Genomic DNA, 21,568 nt, shown 5'->3' on the forward strand with positions numbered 1-21,568 from the left:
AGTAAACTACACCAGATGCCAGCAAATGCATTATGGTTTATTGAAGCATTTTACAGCATACAATGTCATAAATATAAACAGCAAGCATTAAACTTAGACTACCCTAAAAAGCAAGCTAGCGGCCCTAGTTCATATACAGTCACTATACATGAAAAGGAGTTTTCTTCAATTCTGTTGGGACTATCAGCCATGCGCCAACTGGGAAGCTTCATCGTGTATATAGGTATCCTTCTTAGCAGTGATGTCCATGGCTGGAGCGATGCTTGCTTATGGAAACATGGCTGCTGGAGCTAAATCCTCCCTTATGATGATGATGATGCCCACTAGCTTGGTGGGACTTTCCTGCAGAATGGTGTTTTCCTCCGGTGCTAGAGTGCAGGACAGCTGAAACAAATAGATAAATGATGTCAATACGTTTAATGTAAGTACTATTTAGTAGGAAAGCAATGTTATCCAAAATACATTGTGCTTTTATAAAGCCACTAAATATTCTTCAAATTTCATTCCAGGGCTAGTGTATTTTTATTAAAGGCACATTATCAACCCTCCCTAGCCCTTCTGGCCTATTTTTAATTTAAAGATATATGTAGTTAGTTTGAGATGGCCTGCCATTGGTTGAAATCAGATACTGTGTATCATGATTATTGCCAAAAACATTAACACATACTGCAATACATTAGAATATGATTATATGTTATTAAGGAGCAGCAGACTGCTGAGGAAACCTCTCTGTCCTCTCCTCTAATTAGCATGTTCTTAGTCAACATGGTAATGCACGACATCTAATTAACTCCTAGTGCTGACCTTTCCTCCACCGGTCTAAACAGTCTGAATTCTGCTTTAACCAAAGAGTTATTTACAAAACTCTCACCTGCTCTCCTCTCCTTCCAGCATTTTCCTATAGGTGGCAATCTCAATATCCAGAGCCAGTTTGACATTCATCAGTTCCTGGTATTCTCTCAACTGGCGAGCCATGTCCTGCTTGGCTTTCTGTAGAGCAGCCTCCAGTTCAGCCAACTTATTTTTGGCATCTCTGACAGCAGCTTCACCACGTTCCTCGGCTTCACTGATAGCAGCCTCCAGTGCAGCACGCTAGAAATGATTGAAGAACACTTATTCTGTGTATTGGTATGGTTTATTAAGTAACACCTGCTTGAATATTGATGTTAGATAAATGTGAGAAATTAAATAAATTTCCTTTGATTGGAAAGTTAAAACCATTTTGCTAAGCCACTCGTTTAAGAGATGGCCTAAAATGTCCTAAAATACAGATCTCAAACCGACAATCAAATTAAAAAAAAATCATTAGGAAATCTATAGCTTACTATTACAAAATGCAAGATTATGAGACAACCTCCACAACCATTATCAGTTTTTGGTCAGACTGAATCTAAAAATGGATAAAATTTAACAATTCCAAATGCAGTCTATGAATCTGTTGTTAATTCCAAATCAGAAGTACAAACAATAATGTAAAACTGGTCAAAAAACTATTTGAAAAAATAGACTATGGTTTTTTATATATATACCTGAGATTTGGCACATTCAATTTCTCCTTTAAGCTTCTGAATTTTTCGGTTAAGTTCTGCAATCTCATTTCTGCTGCTCTGCAGATCATTTCCTTTCCTTCCAGCTGCCATTTGCAGATCATCAAACTGTAAATAATAATAAAAAAAACTTCTGAATATAAAATGCTTAATATGTGTGCACAACAATTGTTTTTTTAACATGTTTTATCCACTGTATCATAGTAAATGTTTAATAAAAATGTTCATAATACTATTATTATTACTACTATTTTAAATAAATTGTTCTAAGTATGTGATTTTCACAGGACAATCTTGTCTTTATTGTATATGATCAGATGTGCTTCTCAAATTTTTAAAAGCTATCTCAAACAAATCAAAATGTAATATATATTAGCTTACTAGTCCATAGATGTGCTGGATTTATTCATTTTCAAAACAGTTTTAGCATGTACAAAAATATCTGGTAATACAATGGAGCAAGTGTAGCCACAAGCTAAAGTTTTGCTGACTTTTATCATCTAAATATGTACAAGCAAAACATATGCTTTTACATTTATTTTCATAGGTATTCTTTGCAAAGTGAATTTTTACCACATCACTGAGCTAAGTAAAAATTTTCTTTGAAAGTGAACAACCTAGACTACTTTAGTAATTCAAAACACCCCTGCTCCAGAAGGCCTTGGCATAATGTAGTGCTCATTTACCTCCTTTCTCTGAATCACATCTACAATGTATACCAACACTCACCTTAGATTGGTACATGGCTTCAGCCTCTGCTCTGCTCCTGTTAGCAATCTCTTCATATTGATTTCTGACATCAGCAATGATACCGTTGATGTCGAGGTCTCGGCTGTTGTCCATAGATACAAGTACTGAAGTGTCTGAAATCTGAGCCTGGAGTTGACTGATTTCCTAAAAATTACAAAATGTATACAGCAACTGCAGTGCAACATAATAATTTAGGTAATGTGCTTATAACTAAAGAGGAGCACTATTTACCGCATCATACAGAGTCCTAAGGAAGTTGATCTCATCAGTCAGAGAGTCAGCCTTGGCCTGAAGTTCGGCTTTGTTCATGAAAGCGGCATCAACATCCTGAAATTAGGAATACAGTTTGAATATTGTTGCTTTAACGTAAAATACAGGAAATCATGACAAAAATTCCTACAACTTACCCTCTTCAGACATACAAATTCATTCTCAGCAGCTGTTCTTCTATTGACTTCATCTTCATACCTAAAAAGACATTTTCCTTATTTATCATTTACATTGTGTAAATCATATTCTTTATAATTATTTATTTAAATTTGTATTTCTAATCTTTACAAAAGGAGGGGGCATTAGGGGAACAGATTTAAATCAGGAATTCAGTTCTGCTTTAGGGACCTTTACTGAATTACTGTGATGCAAAACAACTCAAACTTGCTCAGATTGGTTCACAAATACTGTAAAGCTCTCCAGCTTTTATAATAAGTGCTAGAATATACAAATTGTCAGTATGAGCCCCAAAACATGAAGTGGTAAGGGCCTATTTTACTTGCACAATGTTCCATACACCAATGCCGAATATATTGATACCTTCTCCTTAGCTCTTCGACAGTGCTCTCCATGCTGTTTCTCTCTGCATCCAGGCGAGCTCTCTCACATTCCAGATTTTCCAGCTGTCTCCTGAGGTTACCAATAAAAGCCTCAAACAAAGGCTCAATCTGACACCTGGCTGTCTTCTGGTCTTGAAGTAAAGCCCATTTGGTCTCCAACATCTTGTTTTGCTGTTCCAGAAATCTCACCTGAAATAAACAAACAATTTTTGCTAAGTCATAAATCATAACTGTCTGCACTAAAACATTTTCTGTTGCCGATATCATGAATACATTTTCTAGAAACTGTTCCTACCATGATACAATAACAACAAAAAGTTGTGAATAAATGGCTATACAAAGTAATTTTTTTTATGGGTAAAGAATTGTGGTAACATACATTAATTTACATGTTTTCACTTGGATCTAAGGCAGAAATAGTGGTCAAAAACATTAATTACTATTTACTGTTCCATGATTTTTAGGCTGGGACAATATAAGTAGGTTTAAAGAATGCACATCAAAGAATGGTAAGATTGCAGTAGTTCAAACCAATATATAACAGTCCTAATATAAAGCACTTCTTTATACTTTTTTTTTTAATTAAAGGCAATTAGGTGGCTTACTGGACAAGATGTGCAATTTTTTACTAAAAGTTTGTGTGAATTGTTGCTTGAAATATCTAATATTGTGAAAGGCAAATTCCTTTTCATTTTTAATACACAATTGTGTGCAGATGCTTTTTTACATAATGGAATAATGGAAGTGAATATTCAATACTCTCTTAGTAAATCGTCCTTTTGCGTTAATATACCCAATGGTAATGGCAACATATTGTCATAGATGTTCTACACGTGACACTTTAAGTAATATGTTTATTAGAGTATAAAGTATTGTAATATGCAGAAACCTGTATCACATGTGTCTTGATAATATTAGCCAGTTATTTTATAATGTAGTTATAAGTCAATATAAGTGCATCTTTTGTATTCATTATAAATGAGCTTAATATTTCTTACCTTGTCAATGAAGGAAGCAAATTTATTATTTAGACCTTTAATTTGGTTCTTTTCTTCTGTTCTTACTCTTTGGATGTTTGGGTCAATTTCCAGGTTGAGAGGAGCCAGAAGACCCTGGTTTACAGTAACTTGTGTGATTCCTCCACAACCAGAAGATCCACTAAATCCTAGACTATGTCCACCAATACCAAATCCAGATCCATGTCCATATCCACCTTTTCTTAAATTGCAACTTCCCATTGAAATCTTAGGTCCCTTTGACCGAACAGAGTGGTCACTCTTGCTGCTGAAGCAATGCTGGGTCTTGTGGCTGTGTTTAGAAGAGTGTGATAAAAAGCTGTGTGAACCGGAAGGTTTGGGTAAAGCAACAGAACAGGAGCTAAAGTGCTTGTGTCCAGAGGTAGCCAAGATGGATTGATGAGGCATGATGGGTCTTCTTCTGGAGTTGATACACAAGGAATCTAAGCTGCTGTCCACTCTTCCGAGCAATGTTCAATGCACTGACAACTGCTAGGCCCTTTTTATACTAAAGTGGGTGTAGTTGGTAATAGTTAGATTTTTATGGCTTCCTATGATTTCAGTTTGATGACATTGGTTCCTCCTTTTGTCACAGAAAATAAAACAGTAACCCACCTATATTTTCAAAGCTGTGACACTTTTATTAGTGGCTAATAATACAATAAAACAATGTTTAATTAGCATAAGCAATATGAGCTGATGTTATTACAAGAAACATTTACCTTTTAAATGTCTTGCATGTGTCCCTTTAATGCCTTAAAAGTTGATTCTGCTTGGAATGGCCAAATATAAATTATACAAAATTGATTTTAAATGGTTTTAACTATATTTTTGGTAAGGTTGTTTTTTCTTTTTAATCTGCAAAGGTCTTCCACATTTTAACTTTTAGTAATAGAGGTGAGCAGAATTGAAAAACCTTACTGGATATGAAATCAGAATCCAATTTTTTAATAAGTTTTAAAATGGTTATTGTTAATGTAAAATTACTAAAAAAATATTTTCTTAGCCAATTATGGGAACATTGGACAATTTGGGAGCAGTCTGATCTATGTTTCTGTTCACCTCTAAATACATATTTTCTGTTCTGTTCACCTCTTGGGGTAATTTTTTATGCCACAGTGAGAAAAATGGAATTGTAAAACTAGAACTTAATGCTGTGATTTCACTTGGTTCACGGTCCCACACAGTGCCTGGAAATCAAGTGAAATCACAAATTTTTCCATTCTGGCATAAACATTTACTACCTTTACTTATGTTTTAAGTTAAATTACATAAATGTATTATTTAGGGTCAAAATCTAGCACAGGACACTATCTGCAAAGAGTTTGTATGTTCTCCCTGTGTTTAGATTAGCCTAGTTCTAGAAATTTCAACTTTTGACCCAAGGGATCACTAGAAGAAGAAACTGGATGTTTTGTCTGAACTGTTAGAGTATGCCATCGAGGTATTTTCTTCTTTACCCTTGAGTGTTGTTTTCGCTATGGGAAGTGAAATTGTTACTCCAAAATGGGCTACACCGTCTGCCACCAGTGCAAAATGATAGATGTTCAATCAACTGAATCAATCCTGAATCAGTGACCTATTTTGGGCCCCTGTTCCTGATACCAAGAAATAATTGCACAACCACCAATCACCCTGCCGCCACTACCACCACAACCACCTACAGTACAAGTACATGTTTACCAGTCTACAAAATTTAGACTGTTCACTTGCTGTCTAGGGTTTCTACCATTTTTTTACCAAAAATAGTGATTTTTCAACAAAAATTATAATTTAAAACCTTTTTTTAAATAATGAATTTGGTCAGATTTTTCAACCAATTTGGAATTGATCTTTGGTGTCCGGAACGATTGTAGGAAACCATGCAACTCACATTCAACTCTTTTTAAGTGACAGAAGAAATCAGCAGATATTCACTAGACCTGCTTATTCAGATCTCTTTTGGCTAGACTGACTCTTTAAGATATCCTGCTGTGGTGGTAGAGCCAGTGACTTAAGCTGCGTACACACTGCCAATTTTTGTCGTTGGAAAGGATCTTTCACGATCCTTTCCAACGACAAGGGAGTGCACGATGCATGAACGGTGCTGTACATACAGCACCGTTCATGCTCTATGGAGAGGGGAGGGGGAGAGCGACGGAGCGGCACCCTGCTGCGCGCTCTCCCCTTGACTTTCATTACGATCGGCTGTCGTCCATCGTCCGTGGATCCGGCAGGTCGGTCGTCCGGACGATGGACGACACCGACTGTACACACGGCAGATTTTCGCCCGATAATTGGCCGATGCCGATTATCGGGCGATAAAAATCTGACGTGTGTACGTAGCTTTAGACCAGTAGCACTGTATGCATAATTTATTTACTCAAGTCTAAAATCTGCAGTGATTTACTAAACATAGAAATATAAAATTAAAGAACAAAAAAATAATATATTTTTTAACATTCTTTATTTAAAGGTTTTTCAAACAGTAATAAGCAAAGATTTTACAAAAAGAATTTAATATAAAAAGAGAACACAACTATTCATTTCTGTTTTTGTTACGATCAGCTGAGTACATCTTTTGTGTGTTTCAGTGTTGGATCGTCTTCCAATTAGTCAAAGAATATTTCTAGAAAACTGTATGTGTGTACCTTGAATTTAATTGAATATATTTATTGAAAACATTGAACAGGATTCCTTGTGAATGTTGGTTCAACCATGTACAAGCTAAAGCTGGGTACACAAGTTCAATATTTGTCGTTAGAAAGGATCTTTTACAATCCTTTCTAACGACTAAGGACTGCACGATGCATGAACTAGTGTTGTACATACAGCACCGTTCTGCTCTATGGAGAGGGGAGGGGGAGAGCGAAAGAGCGACACCCCGCTGCGCACTCTCCCCCTTCGCTTCCACTACGATCGTTCCTCGTCCATCATCCGTGAATCCTCCAGGATGGTCGTTTTGGACGATGGACGACGAGCGCTGTACACACTCCAGATTCGGATGTCAGGTCTGAGCCGATTATCGAACGAGAAGAAGTGTGTACGTAGCCTTAGTCTTTGAAAATAAATGCATTCACTTAAAGTGCACAAACTCTGGCTAAAACCTTTAGTTTAGCAAAACTGCACCATATACAGGGTACTGCATTAAAATCTTCAAGTTAAGTTAAACATTTACCTAATAAGGTAGGAAAACTCCGTTGGAGCATCACTGGAGCTGCTCTAAAATTTACCAGCTTCCAAAGTTATGATTAAAGTAGGTATAACCCTTTCCCTGTGCAAAATTGCTTGGTGAGAGCCAACCATGACCAGGTCTAAACACATTACTTCCCCTTTTCCCTCCATTATCACTATGATATATATCTTCATTAAGATAATTTGTATTAGCTACTTACCATTTATGTATACCTATTAACCACAGGTCCTCTTTCATTGGGGTAACCCTAAACCATTCTCCTCCACATTGGAGGCACCTTCTTTCCATTCATAAATGTTTTTTTCACCTCAAAGTTTACATTGTACTTCTATCCTTATTGGTAGTTATTGTGTAATATGTATGCGATCATGTTATATCACATATAATAAGTATCTGTCAATACTGGTATTACATAGTTCTCCTGTTCTTATACAGTGTTATTGATTCAAATGTTGTTATTAGAAAATAAATTCAAATTATTTTTTTAGAGGCCACCTTATCAATATGTATTCCTCATAATCTGTTGGTATTACCTTATGAGCTGGAACATCTATTACCATATACTGTTGATATTTATCACCTATGTGACTCATATTGATATTATTTGGATATATTATTATTTTCTTATTGTGTTAACTAATGTTATATATTTAGTACAAACCTAGATTTGTATACTTTGTGTTTTGAACATCGCTAAACGTACTGCCATCCCTGAAGAAGCCCAAGCCGCGTGAAATGCGTCGGGTTATCGGCCTACGTATCCGACACGATTTGCGTTGTACTATATTCAATTGGAGGTTTATTGTCTAGTGCCCTTGCAGCCTTGTTTGGTGTCTAGATTTATGCACCAGTCACTGTAATATTTGTTGCTGTGTATATTGAGATTTTATCAATACTACAACTCATTGTTTGCCTAAAACCCTTCTTTCTGTTGTTTTTCAGGTCTAAGCAAATATCAGACCCATTCCGTCACAGTTCAGTTTGAGAAAATATGTCATGTTGTAAATAAGCATTAGGAGCAACCAAGACTTTTAGAAGGCATCAAAAAGTCTAAAAGTCTATTTTATTGTAAAGTAATTTAGAAAATGGGAAGTACTAATATCAAAGTCATTGTTTCTACATCCAATATACATCTTTAAAAAATGTTTGTGCTTTCATTCTATTCCTTAAACCATTTATTTCATCACAGTCTCCAGAAAGGAGACAAGCTGCTTTATTCACATTGCAGTTTTGTGTCTATTTTATATCTAGATGATAATGCAGACAGCAGAGAAACCACACCAAAGTAGGTCTATGGTTGTGACTGAAACTGAAAAGGGAAATTAAGGCTTTCAGGGGAAGACCGCTATATAGAGAAATCCACTGCTTTAATACAAGCAACAACTTTTTAATTGTGCTGTTTGGGATTGAAAGAAAACAATCAACACCCAGTGCCTATTACCACAAGTTTACAGACACAATCCAACTACTCTCTTGCATCCGCTTTACTGGTGTGTTGGAATAAAACAATATTTACATAAGTTTATATAATTTGTTCAAAAAATTTTTTCCCCTAATAGCTGACATTTTCCATGGGTCATCAACCAAGTGTTATCAGATGTGTGCAGGTGTTAATGTTTACAAATGCCTTGATAGAAGAAACTTCAAAGTGTTCATAATTGCTTTCTACCAAACACATTCCTTCAATTTATTTATGTTTGTTTTTTTTTTTTTGCAAACCAATCATAGGACATTACTACTCACTCATGATAAACAGTACTGGAAACAATGGCAATCCAAAATGTAATTGCCCTATCTGGCTTAATTAAGTTTGGTCAAATATACAGACTTGGACTGATGTGTATGGTTTTATATATCAGAGCTGCTTTTTTTCCACTTTGGCCCTGCATTTTAAGTACTATTCAAAGTTTATGTACTGTTCTAGAAAGTGAGGTAGCATTTAGTTGGATGAAAAAAACAGTCACTGATTTCTTATAGTATAGGTGATTGATGTGGTGCTTCAGATCTCAATATTACTAAACGATGCATGAATTCTTTTACTTTCTGAATATTTGTACATATTTGTGTTCTTTTGCACACTAGAGATGGGATTTCAGTTTGATCCTGTTGCGGGTTTGACTTAAACTTCCTATTGCTATTTCAGTAAATGAATATGGAAAATTGAGCATGAGAACTTTAACGGGTTTGTAAGGTAATCATCAATTGTTCGGGTACACAGTGGGCAGAATTCCATTAACATGCTTCTTATAATGAATCCCTCCTGACAATTATTCATTGGGAACTCCACCCACAATGTACCCTAAATGATAAGTGTACTTTTAACTTGAAGTATACCTAGCAATTGTCCTCCCCCCAAGTAAGTGGTGCTCCCAAACAGGGATGTACAGTTCATTAGGTATATATACAGCTATCAGCTGCTATCCACACTCCAATCATTTAAAATTTACATTGCAATTACCCAAGCATAGTTCAGGCTCAATTGTAAATCCAGCTACCAATATTTTCTATAGGACCCAAAGTCCAAAGAAGACCCCATTCCAGGAAGTAGAAGGCTGAACTTGTGTGTTTAGATCAGAGGTTTGGGGTGGGTGAAACAGCTGAAAGCAGTTAGTATATCTAATGTGTAAAATAGATTTGGGTAGGCAAATTATTCATCCAGTTTAAAAGACCAGGACAAAAACACATTTTTTTATACGCATAACTAATTTATTTCCAAGCAGAAAAAATACAGAAAAAGAATTTTTTGAGAGTACACAAAATCTCTAAACACAAATCAAGTTGTGAAATTAATATTCCAATTTTTGTTACAATTTATTGATCATTCAAAAGCTGAATTTCAGCTTCCACCTTACACACTGTAGGGGAAGTCCTGCATCCCTTTATCAAGTCGACATAAAATTAACAAATAACATTAAAATGTTCTCACAATGCTCACTGTAAGCTACAAAATGTACCATTTTGATTTAAATAAATGAATTTTCAATATTTTATACTAAAAGATCCCGCTTTAGTAAAACACATTGGTATGGTGTGCATTAAAGCGAACCTGTGCATAGACTATGTGTACTTAAGTATTTGCATATTCTGAACAAACAGTTTTAAAACAATTAGTTTTAAAAAAGCCCTCATTTACCCCTTTATCTATAAACATTTGAGTGAAAACTATTTTAAAGGTCATTTAAATGTTAGCTGTCAGTCTTTTGATGTAAACACACAGCAGATGTTTCTAAGCTATTAGAAACTGACCGAAACCTTTCTTTGTTGTGGCCTTTGAGGAAAGTTTTTTTTACTGTTTGTTAAGAATGCGATAACAAAGATAACAAAGATAATGTTATGTCAATAGTGTGGGCACAGGTGCTCTTTAAGGAGTTTAATGCTACTTTGGATGCTAATAATTGGCTACATTTTTGTATCTGTAGTAATGGTTATGGTACTCTGTGTGAGGATTTAAAGCTGTTAGCTAAGACATTTAAGTCAATAGTCCTGCCAACTGCAGTTCTAGGTAATTCATGTGTCTGTTTATATCTAAGGAACATTTGAATGAACTGGATTGCCAAATTTTCAGTCAACGGAATGCCAATGTAAGCACTAAAACTTCTTTGCATAGCACATTAATAAACTGGAAACTGCAGAAGCTGTCACTATCAGTTTAATTTCATATTAATCAAGTATTTCTAGCTAATGTTTGCCCTTAATTAGTTTTCAAGTTGACATTTCACAAGCTGAGAAATGGCAGGTCACAGTGTGCTTAACATTGGCCATGTCCTGAACCGTATTTCCCTTTAGAAAGACTGCTTGAGCTGGATCCACTCCTGTGATGATGTCCACTGCCTCCACGGGATCCTCCACTGCTGGAGTGTAGCACCGCTATCAAAAGAACAAAATAGTATTAGCCATAGTTCCAGGGGTGTAGTCGTAAAAAAAGAAGAGGGGGCACAGTATGTGCCCTGCCCACTACAACTCTGCCTGTGTCAATCGAAGGGGAAGAAACTTGCCCCAGAGTGTTGTTATGATACCAGAACCCACTCACTTAAACCAGTGCATCGTAGACTTGTACATTACCCTATTCCATGTCAGTATGTGTGTATTGCATTGTTCATTATTTTGAATCAGGTCCAAATATACATTAGAGTAGATGACAATGTATCCCTACTTAAGAGCATGCTGGTCCATATTTAATATACTGTGTAACTGCTGAAACCTAAAATTCTGAACTAGATGGAACCAGAAAGAACATGCTGAGAGTTCCGAAGGTATAAGACCCTGTTAACTATTTATTACACTTTTTGTAGAAAAATTATACTTACATATGCTAACTTTGCCACTTCCCTCTCCAGACAGCCTAAAAGAGAATTACAGATTTGTTTTAGTTAACACATATATGCTTTATTAGCTCATAATGACAAAAATGCTTATTTTGACTTTGCCATTCTTTATTCTTGCTAGGTATGGTTTTATCTATTTGCAGCCACAAAATCATTAAGGAGCCTTTACCTTATTGCTAGAAACTGGTAGCAGAGTAAGCACTACTTTTACTCTTGTATTGTTTTAAAAGTAGCTTACCTGCATTCCTCTCCTTCCAACAGTTTTCTGTAGGTGGCAATTTCAATATCCAGAGCCAGTTTGACATTCATCAGTTCCTGGTATTCTCTCAATTGGCGAGCCATGTCCTGCTTGGCCTTCTGTAGAGCTTCCTCTAGCTCAGATAATTTATTCTTGGCATCTCTGACTGCCCCCTCTCCACGTTCTTCAGCTTCTGATATGGCAGCTTCCAGTTTTGCACGCTGTTAAAAGTACAAGAAAAATGTGAAAAGAGAAAAAAGATTGAATTGCACCTTCTAAAATAGGTCAGGTAAAAAGAAAAGAAAACCAGCAAAATATCATGGTTGACCTAATATTTGAGGCTATGGCAAGCCACTGCCCCACAATTAGAACAAATGTCCTCAGCTTTGCTTGTAAGCTTTTTCAGTTGCCTATTGTGCTGCCTATAAGCTGTACTAGGTCTATCAGATAGGTACCAAAAAGCCTTAAAAAGGCAGCACATAGTTGGCTTAGCGTTGTCAGCAACAGAAAGTATTGTTACTGGCAGGACCTCCAGGCAGAAAAATTTGCAATAGATTTACAAAAAAAAAAAAGAAAATGAGACATGATAACAAGATTACTGAAACAAGAGTTCACATACAGCCAAATAATTAAAAGAATACTAAGTATTCTGAAGCCAGACCAAAAAATTGTACTAATCTGCCTAGGTAATAAAAATGTCTTCCTTATTGGCCAAATAGACATCAGTTAATCTTTAAAGGCTGTTTTACCTATCTTGAAATTACATTTTAACATTTTTTTTAACAATAGAAATTCTTACTAAAATACAAATGTATGTCCCTTTTCTAATATGAGTATATTAGCAAGGATAAGTGTGTAATAAGAATTGAAATAGTTTGTAAAGCTTTGTTTTGAAATACTCATTTTACATAAAAAGGCAAAACAAATATTACCTGATCTTTCACACTTTCAATTTCTCCTTTAAGTCTCTGAATGACCCGGTTAAGTTCGGCAATTTCATGCTTTGTATTACGCAGGTCATCTCCGTGTTTTCCAGCAGTCATACGCAGCTCTTCATACTAAGAGTGAGAAATATCCAGTTATTCTGTACAATGAGCAGTAATTAGTTAAAATCTACTGCCAACTTTAAAACACAACTTCAAAATAAACTTTTATTTTTTTTTATTTCCTTCATATGCCAATGTAAATTGGCAGCTCTGCCTGAATTATCCACCTTTAAGCTGGATCTGTGGCCCACATTACCTGTTTATGGTCACAGGATATTCTTCATCATTCAAGTTATATGGTGGCCAGTGTTACTTAAACCAGAAGACAGAGGACTCTAAAATATATACAAGGAATCGCTTACTTTGCTTTGGTACAATAACTCAGCCTCGGCTCTGCTCCTCTTGGCAATATCTTCATACTGAGCTTTGACTTCACCGATGATACCGTCCAGGTCCAGGTTTCGGCTGTTATCCATGGACACAATAACTGAAGTGTCTGAGATCTGAGCTTGCAGCTGAGCAATTTCCTGTAAACAATTAAAACAAAAAACAATATTTTCTGCTGTTCCTAAATTTTTACGAGAAATTGCATCCCAGCTCAGCAAAATTATTATAACCAATTTTTCTTTTTGATTGAAAAAAAGGTAACCCATCAGTTTCAAATGGGCATAGAATCTCGTAAGTAATTTGAGACTCTACATTTTTTTAGTATATGGGAATTAATAAACATTTTACATCAAAGAACAGTTTGGTGGATATATTTAAATGTCATAATACATACCGCTTCAAATAATGTACGCAGGAAGTTGATTTCATCTGTTAGAGAGTCTACTTTAGCTTGTAGTTCTGCCTTATTCAAAAATGCTGCATCCACATCCTTAAAACATGATAAAAATAACAGAAAGGGAAAGAACATCATTGTAGCTTTCTGTGTGTGGGAATTCACATTATGAGTTATGAGAAGATGAAAAATATTGAAAAACTGAACATGTTTAAAGAATTGTTTATGTATTAAAATATTATTTAATTGATATTATGATATTATAATATTAGTGTGTGTTTTAACCCTGTCACATGTGCCCCTGTATAAAGACAAGCAGTCATTTTGGCCAACATTGTGAAGGTATGGTCTATCATTATCACTATCAGTAACCCTCCTAAACAATGACAGGCAGGTAAGACCTAAGTAAGAGCAGGTAGACAGGTAGTAGCTATAGGAGGCTGGGACAATACTAAGATGTAAAAAGTGTGTTTAAGTTTAATGTATGTAAACCTTTAAGTTTCACTTACCTTTTTCAGGTTAACAAATTCATTCTCTGCAGCTGTACGTTTGTTCAGTTCCTCTTCATATCTGCAGGATACAATGTATTTGTAAATGTATACTTATATTGACAGCTATATTGTGGAAATTCTGATAGGGCTTTGACTTTTTTTTATATTTGTTTAATACTCACTTTGACTTGAATTCTTCTACTACTTCCTCCATGTTCCTTCTTTCAGCCTCCAGGCGAGCTCTCTCACATTCTAGACTGTCCAACTGTCTTCTGAGGTTGGCAATGAAAGCCTCAAACAGAGGTTCAATCTGACACCTGGCTGTCTTCTGGTCTTGTAGAAAAGACCACTTGGTCTCCAACATCTTGTTCTGCTGTTCCAAAAATCTTACCTAACAAAAGAACAGAATATATGTAATATTTCTGCAGTGATCATTTTCATATATATGTGAATCTTTTTGTTCTTTATAAGGTGACTTTATAGATAAAACCTTGCCTTATCTGTTTTCCTTTCTGATACTACTGTGAAATAAGTAGTGGTTACAACTGTTAGACAAAATTTACATGGTACATGTAGCATGTGGCATGTAATATATTACAAGGGCAGCAAGGTGACATGAGACAAAAGATTACCAATAATTTTGTTACTTTAGTACAAGTCCTAGATTGCTTACTACAAGTCGTAAAGGGCTATTTTTTTAGCTTGTACTTAAGCAATCCTTTAAAAAGGGCTTTGTGTAGTTTGTGTAATACAGTAATTGTCATGCAAATGTAAAGGTTACAGATAGATTGGAATACTTGCAGAGGCTCTCTCCAAAATATTGATACAAGCTGTACTTTAAAGAGGAGCTGTGGCAATGCTACCAAGAATGATATTTACATTTTGATACAGAAAATGAGAAGGCCTTGTACCTCACAGTGAAGGCAGCACCAGGTACCTCAAGGTGTCTAATGAATAATATGATTTTATCACCATAAGATATTTAAAGAGTATGGCCTAATCCACATTTTCAATCAGATGTGAAAAGAACTCAACAGTCTATTGATCATCAGTCACTTTTTGGGAGTCCAATCAAATCTTTGGAAAGTACACAGGTCAGTAGATGTGTACAAATGATTAAATTAGATACTCTATGTAAACACGTAGTGCAACTATATATGTTTTTTTTTTTCTCTGCTGATCAATGTTATCTTGTTAGTCAAATACAAATACAGACAAAGAGATTTACAATAAGCAAAAAAAATAAAAATAAAATTGTTGTGCTGTTTAGCAGGATGTAGATCGAACAACTCTTGCTGAGCTTTATCTTCATGACAAGAATAGAAACCTGTCACAAGCAATTCTTCTCACATGCAGCTCATGTGCTATTACTTTTAATTATTCACACTGGCAGTTCAGTTGCAGTGCGTTTACTGCTTCCTTGTGCCAGGAAATGCTACTGCATCGGGTGACACTATATCGCCTTGTAGCAGCAATTAATAGGGGGTGCAGTGAATGGTACTAATGCTGCTATCAAATGTGCAGATGCTGGTTCTATTTGAACCAGTGCTGCTGTGCAAGTCGTCAAGTGGCTGGTAAGCTGCGGGGAGCGGCACAAAATCAAGCACTTAAGTGGCAGCTGTGAACCTGCCCTTACTGAGGTTAGACTTATACATTTTAACTGTAAGTAAAATATTTATATGCTAGGATATCATCTGAATACCATCATGTGATATACTATTTTTGAGACATGCTAAATAAAAACCTTATAAAGAAGCCTTGTTGGTTTCATTTACCTTGTCAATGAATGAGGCAAACTTGTTGTTGAGACCCTTGATCTGGTCCTTTTCATCGGTTCTCACTCTCTGGATATTGGGGTCAATCTCCAAGTTTAGAGGTGCCAGAAGGCTTTGGTTCACAGTAACATGGGTGATGCCTGCAGAGGAAGAGCCACCAAAACTATGTCCATATCCATGTCCAATTCTTGCTGAGTGGCCTCCTCCAACGGACATCTTATGTCCTCCAGAGATGACACCATACACACTTTTACTACCAAAACTTGGAAATGCTTTATGGCCAATGGAGATTTTCTTTGTTGTCAGAGAGCTCATGCTGTGCTTGCTTATAGCTGGTAAACAAGCGGATGAAGAGCTGAAACTTCTGTGTGCAGAGCCGCTGTGGGTAGAGAGATGAGTTTGATGAGACATGTTTCTAGTGATCAGAGAGACAACGTTGTGTTACTCTAGAATTCCCAGTGCTGTGAGATGTGAGCAATTCCTTCTATTTCCACAGCACAGACATTTACCTTTTATACACTCATAGAACTGGGTTTGGTCACTTTGATGTTTGACTAAGACCCCGTAATTGTGTCTTATGAGCTTGGATTTCTGACATTACTAAAAAGGCAGTCCTCCTAATTTAATAGATGCTAAAGCATCAACACACCTCAAATATTAATGTAGATGAAAAGCATTAGAATTCACCATAAAATTCGCTTTGAGGTTCATTTCTACAATGCAATCCCCCAAAATAATGAAGCAAATCATCTAAGGATTTAAATCTAAACATATACCTAATTAAGCAAAAGTTAGTGGAACCTTTGCACCTGTTGCATCACACACATTTTCCTAAAATAGATCTTAAAGTTAACTGAATGACATTTAGCTTGCTAAAGCATTGCAAATTATAGACAATTGCTTTTTCTGACTGGACTAAAATGACGGTTTCACCTTCTTTTGCTAATAATTGCTGATGATTAAAAAAAATATCCAACATTTAGTTTAGTTTTGGCAGAATCCAACAAGTTGTAGTTTGAGCATTTAGCTCATTTTTGGTACACAGTGGCAGGTTTTTATTCTGTCTGGGGCTCTATTAGAGATTTCTGAGCATGTTTTACTAGACGGGAAGTGAGAAAAGACCACCATCGAAACAAACAGAAATACAAAATCATGAAGACTGAAGTAGACCAGCAGTATTGTCTTGAATTTGGATAAATGTAAGGTTTGTTCAGCCAAACTGAGGTAAAATTCAGATTTGGAACATTCAAAATTTACCTCATAAGATACAAGTCAAAAACGTTTTTCTTATTTTGAATGGAAGGGTATACATTTCTGCCAGGTTTTCCTTCTGATTAGGCTTTGTAGAAAAAAATTAATCAGACTTTTATTTCTGTCTGTTTTCGTTGCAGTTTTTTCCTCACTTCCTGTTTGGTAAAATGTGGTCAGGAAGTAAAGAGAAATCCAGAAGAAAATAGAAATAAAAATCTGACAAGCATGCTCCTTCTCAATTCACTTCCTGTGGGGTAAAATGTGGTCAGTTTGACAGGAAGTTATGGAAAATCTCTCTCTAACAGAGGCCCTGTCAGAAATTTAATGACTGACAGGGAATCACTGAAAAAAATAAAAAAATAGACAAAAAGGTTTTTGCCTTGACATACACTTTAACTTTTTTGTAGGGCCTTAAACTGTACACAATGGGAAGTTGCTGGAAAATTTACTGGTACTTGAGGCTCTTTTGGAGAGATCTACCCCCAAAATCCTGTCAAGTGGATCACATTGTACCAGACAGAATGGTCTGGTGGATGGATTTTTATTTCTGGGTGTTTGTTTCCTCACTTCCTGTCCGATAAAAATGGCCAGGTCCACAGGAAGCAAGGAGAAATTTAACAGCCCCAGACAGCAAGAAATCCTGACTGAAATTTTAATCCTTCCATTCAGTTTTCACTTGACATACACCCTAATGTAAATATTATTATTTTGATCTAAATTCTGGAAACTGTAGTTTCTGTAAAAAAGAACTCATTCACCTTTACTTTCATTTATCCCTCGATCCCTCCAGTTTTCCTGGATTGAGTCCTGCGCCATTCTTCTTCTTTCGGTTTCTGGCTACGTCATCTGATCTTGCACAGAATTTACCTTACATAAAAGTGTTGTCTACCCTTTTAATGTAAAGTAAAAATTTTGGTAATAAGTCTGATTTACCATGACAATGTGTGTTGGGTGCACATGCATAAAAAAAACAAATCACAATTCATGTTGGAGTGAGACAGTCATTTTAGGGACAGACCGGCTCACCAGCTTGAGCAGTTGACCAATAAAAGCTTTTATAGCGTCGTCCATGGACAATTTTTTCTCAATATTTCACAAGAAGAAAGTTTAACCGCCTTGGCGGTATTCCTGAGTGTTGCTTGGGGTGAATTTTACATACTAAAAGCAGCAACCCCGAGCCACACTTGGGGTAGGAAAAAAAATCCTACCTGCTGCCCTTTGTCCAGCGGCATCCTCAGCGAACCCCGGCCGGCTTCTGCATCACAACCCCTGTATGACCATGTGATGCATGAAGTACTGCATGTGATCGATTTGATGCGTCTGTACGACAGGGAGGCATGGCATGGCGGGAAATTTAAAAGCAGATTACATTGTAATCTGCTTTCAAACATCGATTACAGTGATACAGTTTATACATTTAAATAATAAATCCAAACGTTTATTCTAATATTGTATGCTTGTTTGGACAAATTGAAAAAAAAAAAAAATTAATAAAGTTTATTTTATTTATAAAATTATTTATAATTATTTATTATATTATAATTTATGATTTGTGTTTCAAATTTAACCTTTTCCGGAGTTATTCCTAAGAATTACAGACCTAAAATATTAAACAACAAAATTCTATGCAAAACATTGTACCACTTTTGACATAATTAGACTGCCAGGGGGGTTAAAGACTGGGTATGTTCTGTTGCTATTCACCTGGCATAATCTCTACTTTTATTTTACAAAAATTATATTGTGTTTGTGTTTACTAAAATTACTATGCTCACTAAAAATCTAAGTATCCTAATCTAAGTAAAACATAGCGCAAATAGAAAAAATTGGAACTACCTCCATTTTATTCTATGGTGTCTCTATTTTCAGAATACACTAGAATATATAAATATTTTTATATATATTAAACTCACAGAATTAATTGTGTTTTTGGCTATTTTTGGCCTAAAGTATACATTTTAGGCTGGATGCCAGAGCAGATCTGGATGACAAGAAATAAAAATATCTTGGCCGTCTTCAGAAGATTGACACTGCTCCCTGGAATCTCCTATGTGGCATATTTGACTCTCATTCATGAAGCCATTTTACTGATGCCCTACCCCTCTCCTTGTCTCTTGACATGGAGAGACCCTGTCTCTTGTGTTCTTACTTATGACAAATAAAGAATACTTTGGCAGGGCAACAGCTCCTATACATTTATTTATAATGTGTATTTAGCTGTTCTTTGAATTCAGTTTTATTATATTTTGTGAACTTCAGTTTGAGATTCAATTGTATAGCAATAATAAAGTACAGGTATCAAACTATCAGTTATCTAATGGGGTGGGCTGGAAAATGAGGTGGACTCGAAGATAAACAGTAGTTGGTGATTATATGATTCCTTGGAACTTGTGGAGTATTGGAAACAGATACAAGTGATATACGCTGATCACTGAATTAATAGATGCTCAAGCCCCTGTCATTGAAATTGGGAGGGCAAGTATAATGGTAAATTGTTTACATGAGTACCCACCAAGCTGATCTGATCTGTGGCTGGTGGCTGGTGGCTGGCATGGATGGTTATTATACAAATACTGGGTGGCACTGTCAAGAGCCACTTTGATCATATAAAGTTTTTTACCAATTATAAAATTAGTAAACTTTATTTTGAATTCAGTAGAGCTCAAAAATTAATCCATTAAAGTTGTGGCCAAAGTTCTTTCAATATACAACATGGTATGAAAAATGTTAAAATTTAAAGTTAAAATCTTATATATATAATCACTGTCTCCCCCATTTTTATGGACCTGGTCCTGCCATATCTAGAGAAATTTTACTGAATAGCAACTGGCAAAAATATTTTTATTACTATTATTTTCAGTGTTTTGGTATGTAAATCATTAAAGGTGAACTATTAAAAAAAAGACCAATTAGAAAATACCAATTTTATTCACTTGTGCTGAAAATGTGTAGTGCATGTGTAGGGGGGCTTCCAGGTTCCAAATAGCCCCCCCCCCCCCATACCTGTCCACTAAAATAGTCTTTCATATTAGCATCTTGTATCTCAGCTTTCAATATTAGTTTCTCGTTGTTAATAAGAGAAGGGTTTCGGTTGGAGATGATTGCATTCTTGATGCAATGCATTCTTCTTCTATAGCTGGTTTGATGCTGATGAATGCCATGCCATGAATACGATTTGTTGTTGCTATCAAACAAAATAAATATGAATTTCTTTACAAAGCTTCATTTTGTGCCCACATTGCTTAATCATTCTTTGGATTTTATTTCTTTCAGTTATGGAGATACAGCATGATTTGTGGACATTACCATAGCTTCTTGTTTCCAGGAAGCTTAGCAGAGCACCCAGCAATTATCTGCCTACATTGCTGTGATCTAAGTTCTAAAAAGTGTATGAATTGAATTTATAAGCAATTTATAAGCAATCTCCACTAAAGCACTTTGTTCTGTATTTATTGCTATGTGTTTTCTGAAAAAAGTAAAAAATTGAGTCGGATCCTTCGTTTTCTTTCACTAATGGCAGGCCAAAGTGTGTGTAATGCAATGTAAGAGATTTGATGTGTGTTTTACATGGGAGCAGAAATGGCTTCTAGTCAGGGATAATCAGAGAATGGAGTCCCAAGCTCGTCCTTTGCTGGATAAAAGTCGCCCCAATACAACAGAGAGCAATTCTAGACAAAAGTTGCAGGAGAATCTGCCTAGAAATTAGATTTTCTAAACCATCTGGCACTGCCTCTTCTGAGGACAGAAAAACTGGTGAGCAGCCTATGGCCTGAGCAGACTTCTAACCATTTCCGTGGGTCCATATCCATGCACCTGAGAGAGAAGTGATTATTTTTAGTAGGTGGGACACAATTTTTGCACTTTACATGTGAACAGTATAAGGATGCCTGAAGTGTGGCGGAGATGTTAGTGACCAGTGGGAATCTCACACAGCTGATGAAACATTGCCACATGAACCTTTATATATTGAACAGCCCCATAGCAAACGGTTCACATAATGTAAATTTATTCACACATGTTCACAGAAACAGACTATGGAGCTGTATCAATCTGACAGAAAAATTCACATAAACCCAAAATGGAGTTCCTGAAGCCTACAGCTAGACCACTGGTCCTTCCCTCTCTATCTGTAAGTCTCACAGCTAACTGGAGGCTGGGAGCCGAAAGGCCTGAGCCACTTTACCTAACTAGCAGGAACTCTAATTTACACTTCCAGGGACTGGCTCAGAATTCCCCAGAGCTATGGTTTAAATAGTCAGCAAGTCAAAGCTTTCCTCCAAGATAGTCATTCATATAATAAGGGACATTGTGGACCAAAAAAGTAATTACATCGACTCAGGCTCATTCAAAATGGCTGCTCCCTGACTGGAGCCCTAGAAGCATAGATCAGGCAGCTGTGTGTA

General features: G+C 36.0%; 2 protein-coding genes across 2 annotated transcripts; both read right to left on the reverse strand.

Annotated features, from left to right (window-relative positions):
* Positions 1 to 867: 867 nt before the first annotated feature.
* LOC140321742 (keratin, type II cytoskeletal cochleal-like) lies at positions 868 to 4,551 on the reverse strand. Its single transcript, XM_072398532.1, has 7 exons — positions 4,126 to 4,551; positions 3,108 to 3,316; positions 2,705 to 2,765; positions 2,529 to 2,624; positions 2,277 to 2,441; positions 1,530 to 1,655; positions 868 to 1,092 (listed from the first exon to the last, which is right to left on the reverse strand). Exons 1-7 carry the CDS (start codon positions 4,549 to 4,551, stop codon positions 868 to 870), a joined length of 1,308 nt encoding a protein of 435 aa, XP_072254633.1.
* A 6,515-nt stretch (positions 4,552 to 11,066) lies between these two features.
* On the reverse strand, positions 11,067 to 16,325 carry LOC140321743 (keratin, type II cytoskeletal cochleal-like). Its single transcript, XM_072398533.1, has 9 exons — positions 15,915 to 16,325; positions 14,322 to 14,530; positions 14,158 to 14,218; positions 13,649 to 13,744; positions 13,230 to 13,394; positions 12,814 to 12,939; positions 11,882 to 12,102; positions 11,626 to 11,660; positions 11,067 to 11,185 (listed from the first exon to the last, which is right to left on the reverse strand). Exons 1-9 carry the CDS (start codon positions 16,323 to 16,325, stop codon positions 11,067 to 11,069), a joined length of 1,443 nt encoding a protein of 480 aa, XP_072254634.1.
* Between the last annotated feature and the right edge of the window lie 5,243 nt (positions 16,326 to 21,568).

Source organism: Pyxicephalus adspersus, chromosome 1 (assembly GCF_032062135.1).
Source record: "Pyxicephalus adspersus chromosome 1, UCB_Pads_2.0, whole genome shotgun sequence".
NCBI lineage: Eukaryota > Metazoa > Chordata > Amphibia > Anura > Pyxicephalidae > Pyxicephalus > Pyxicephalus adspersus.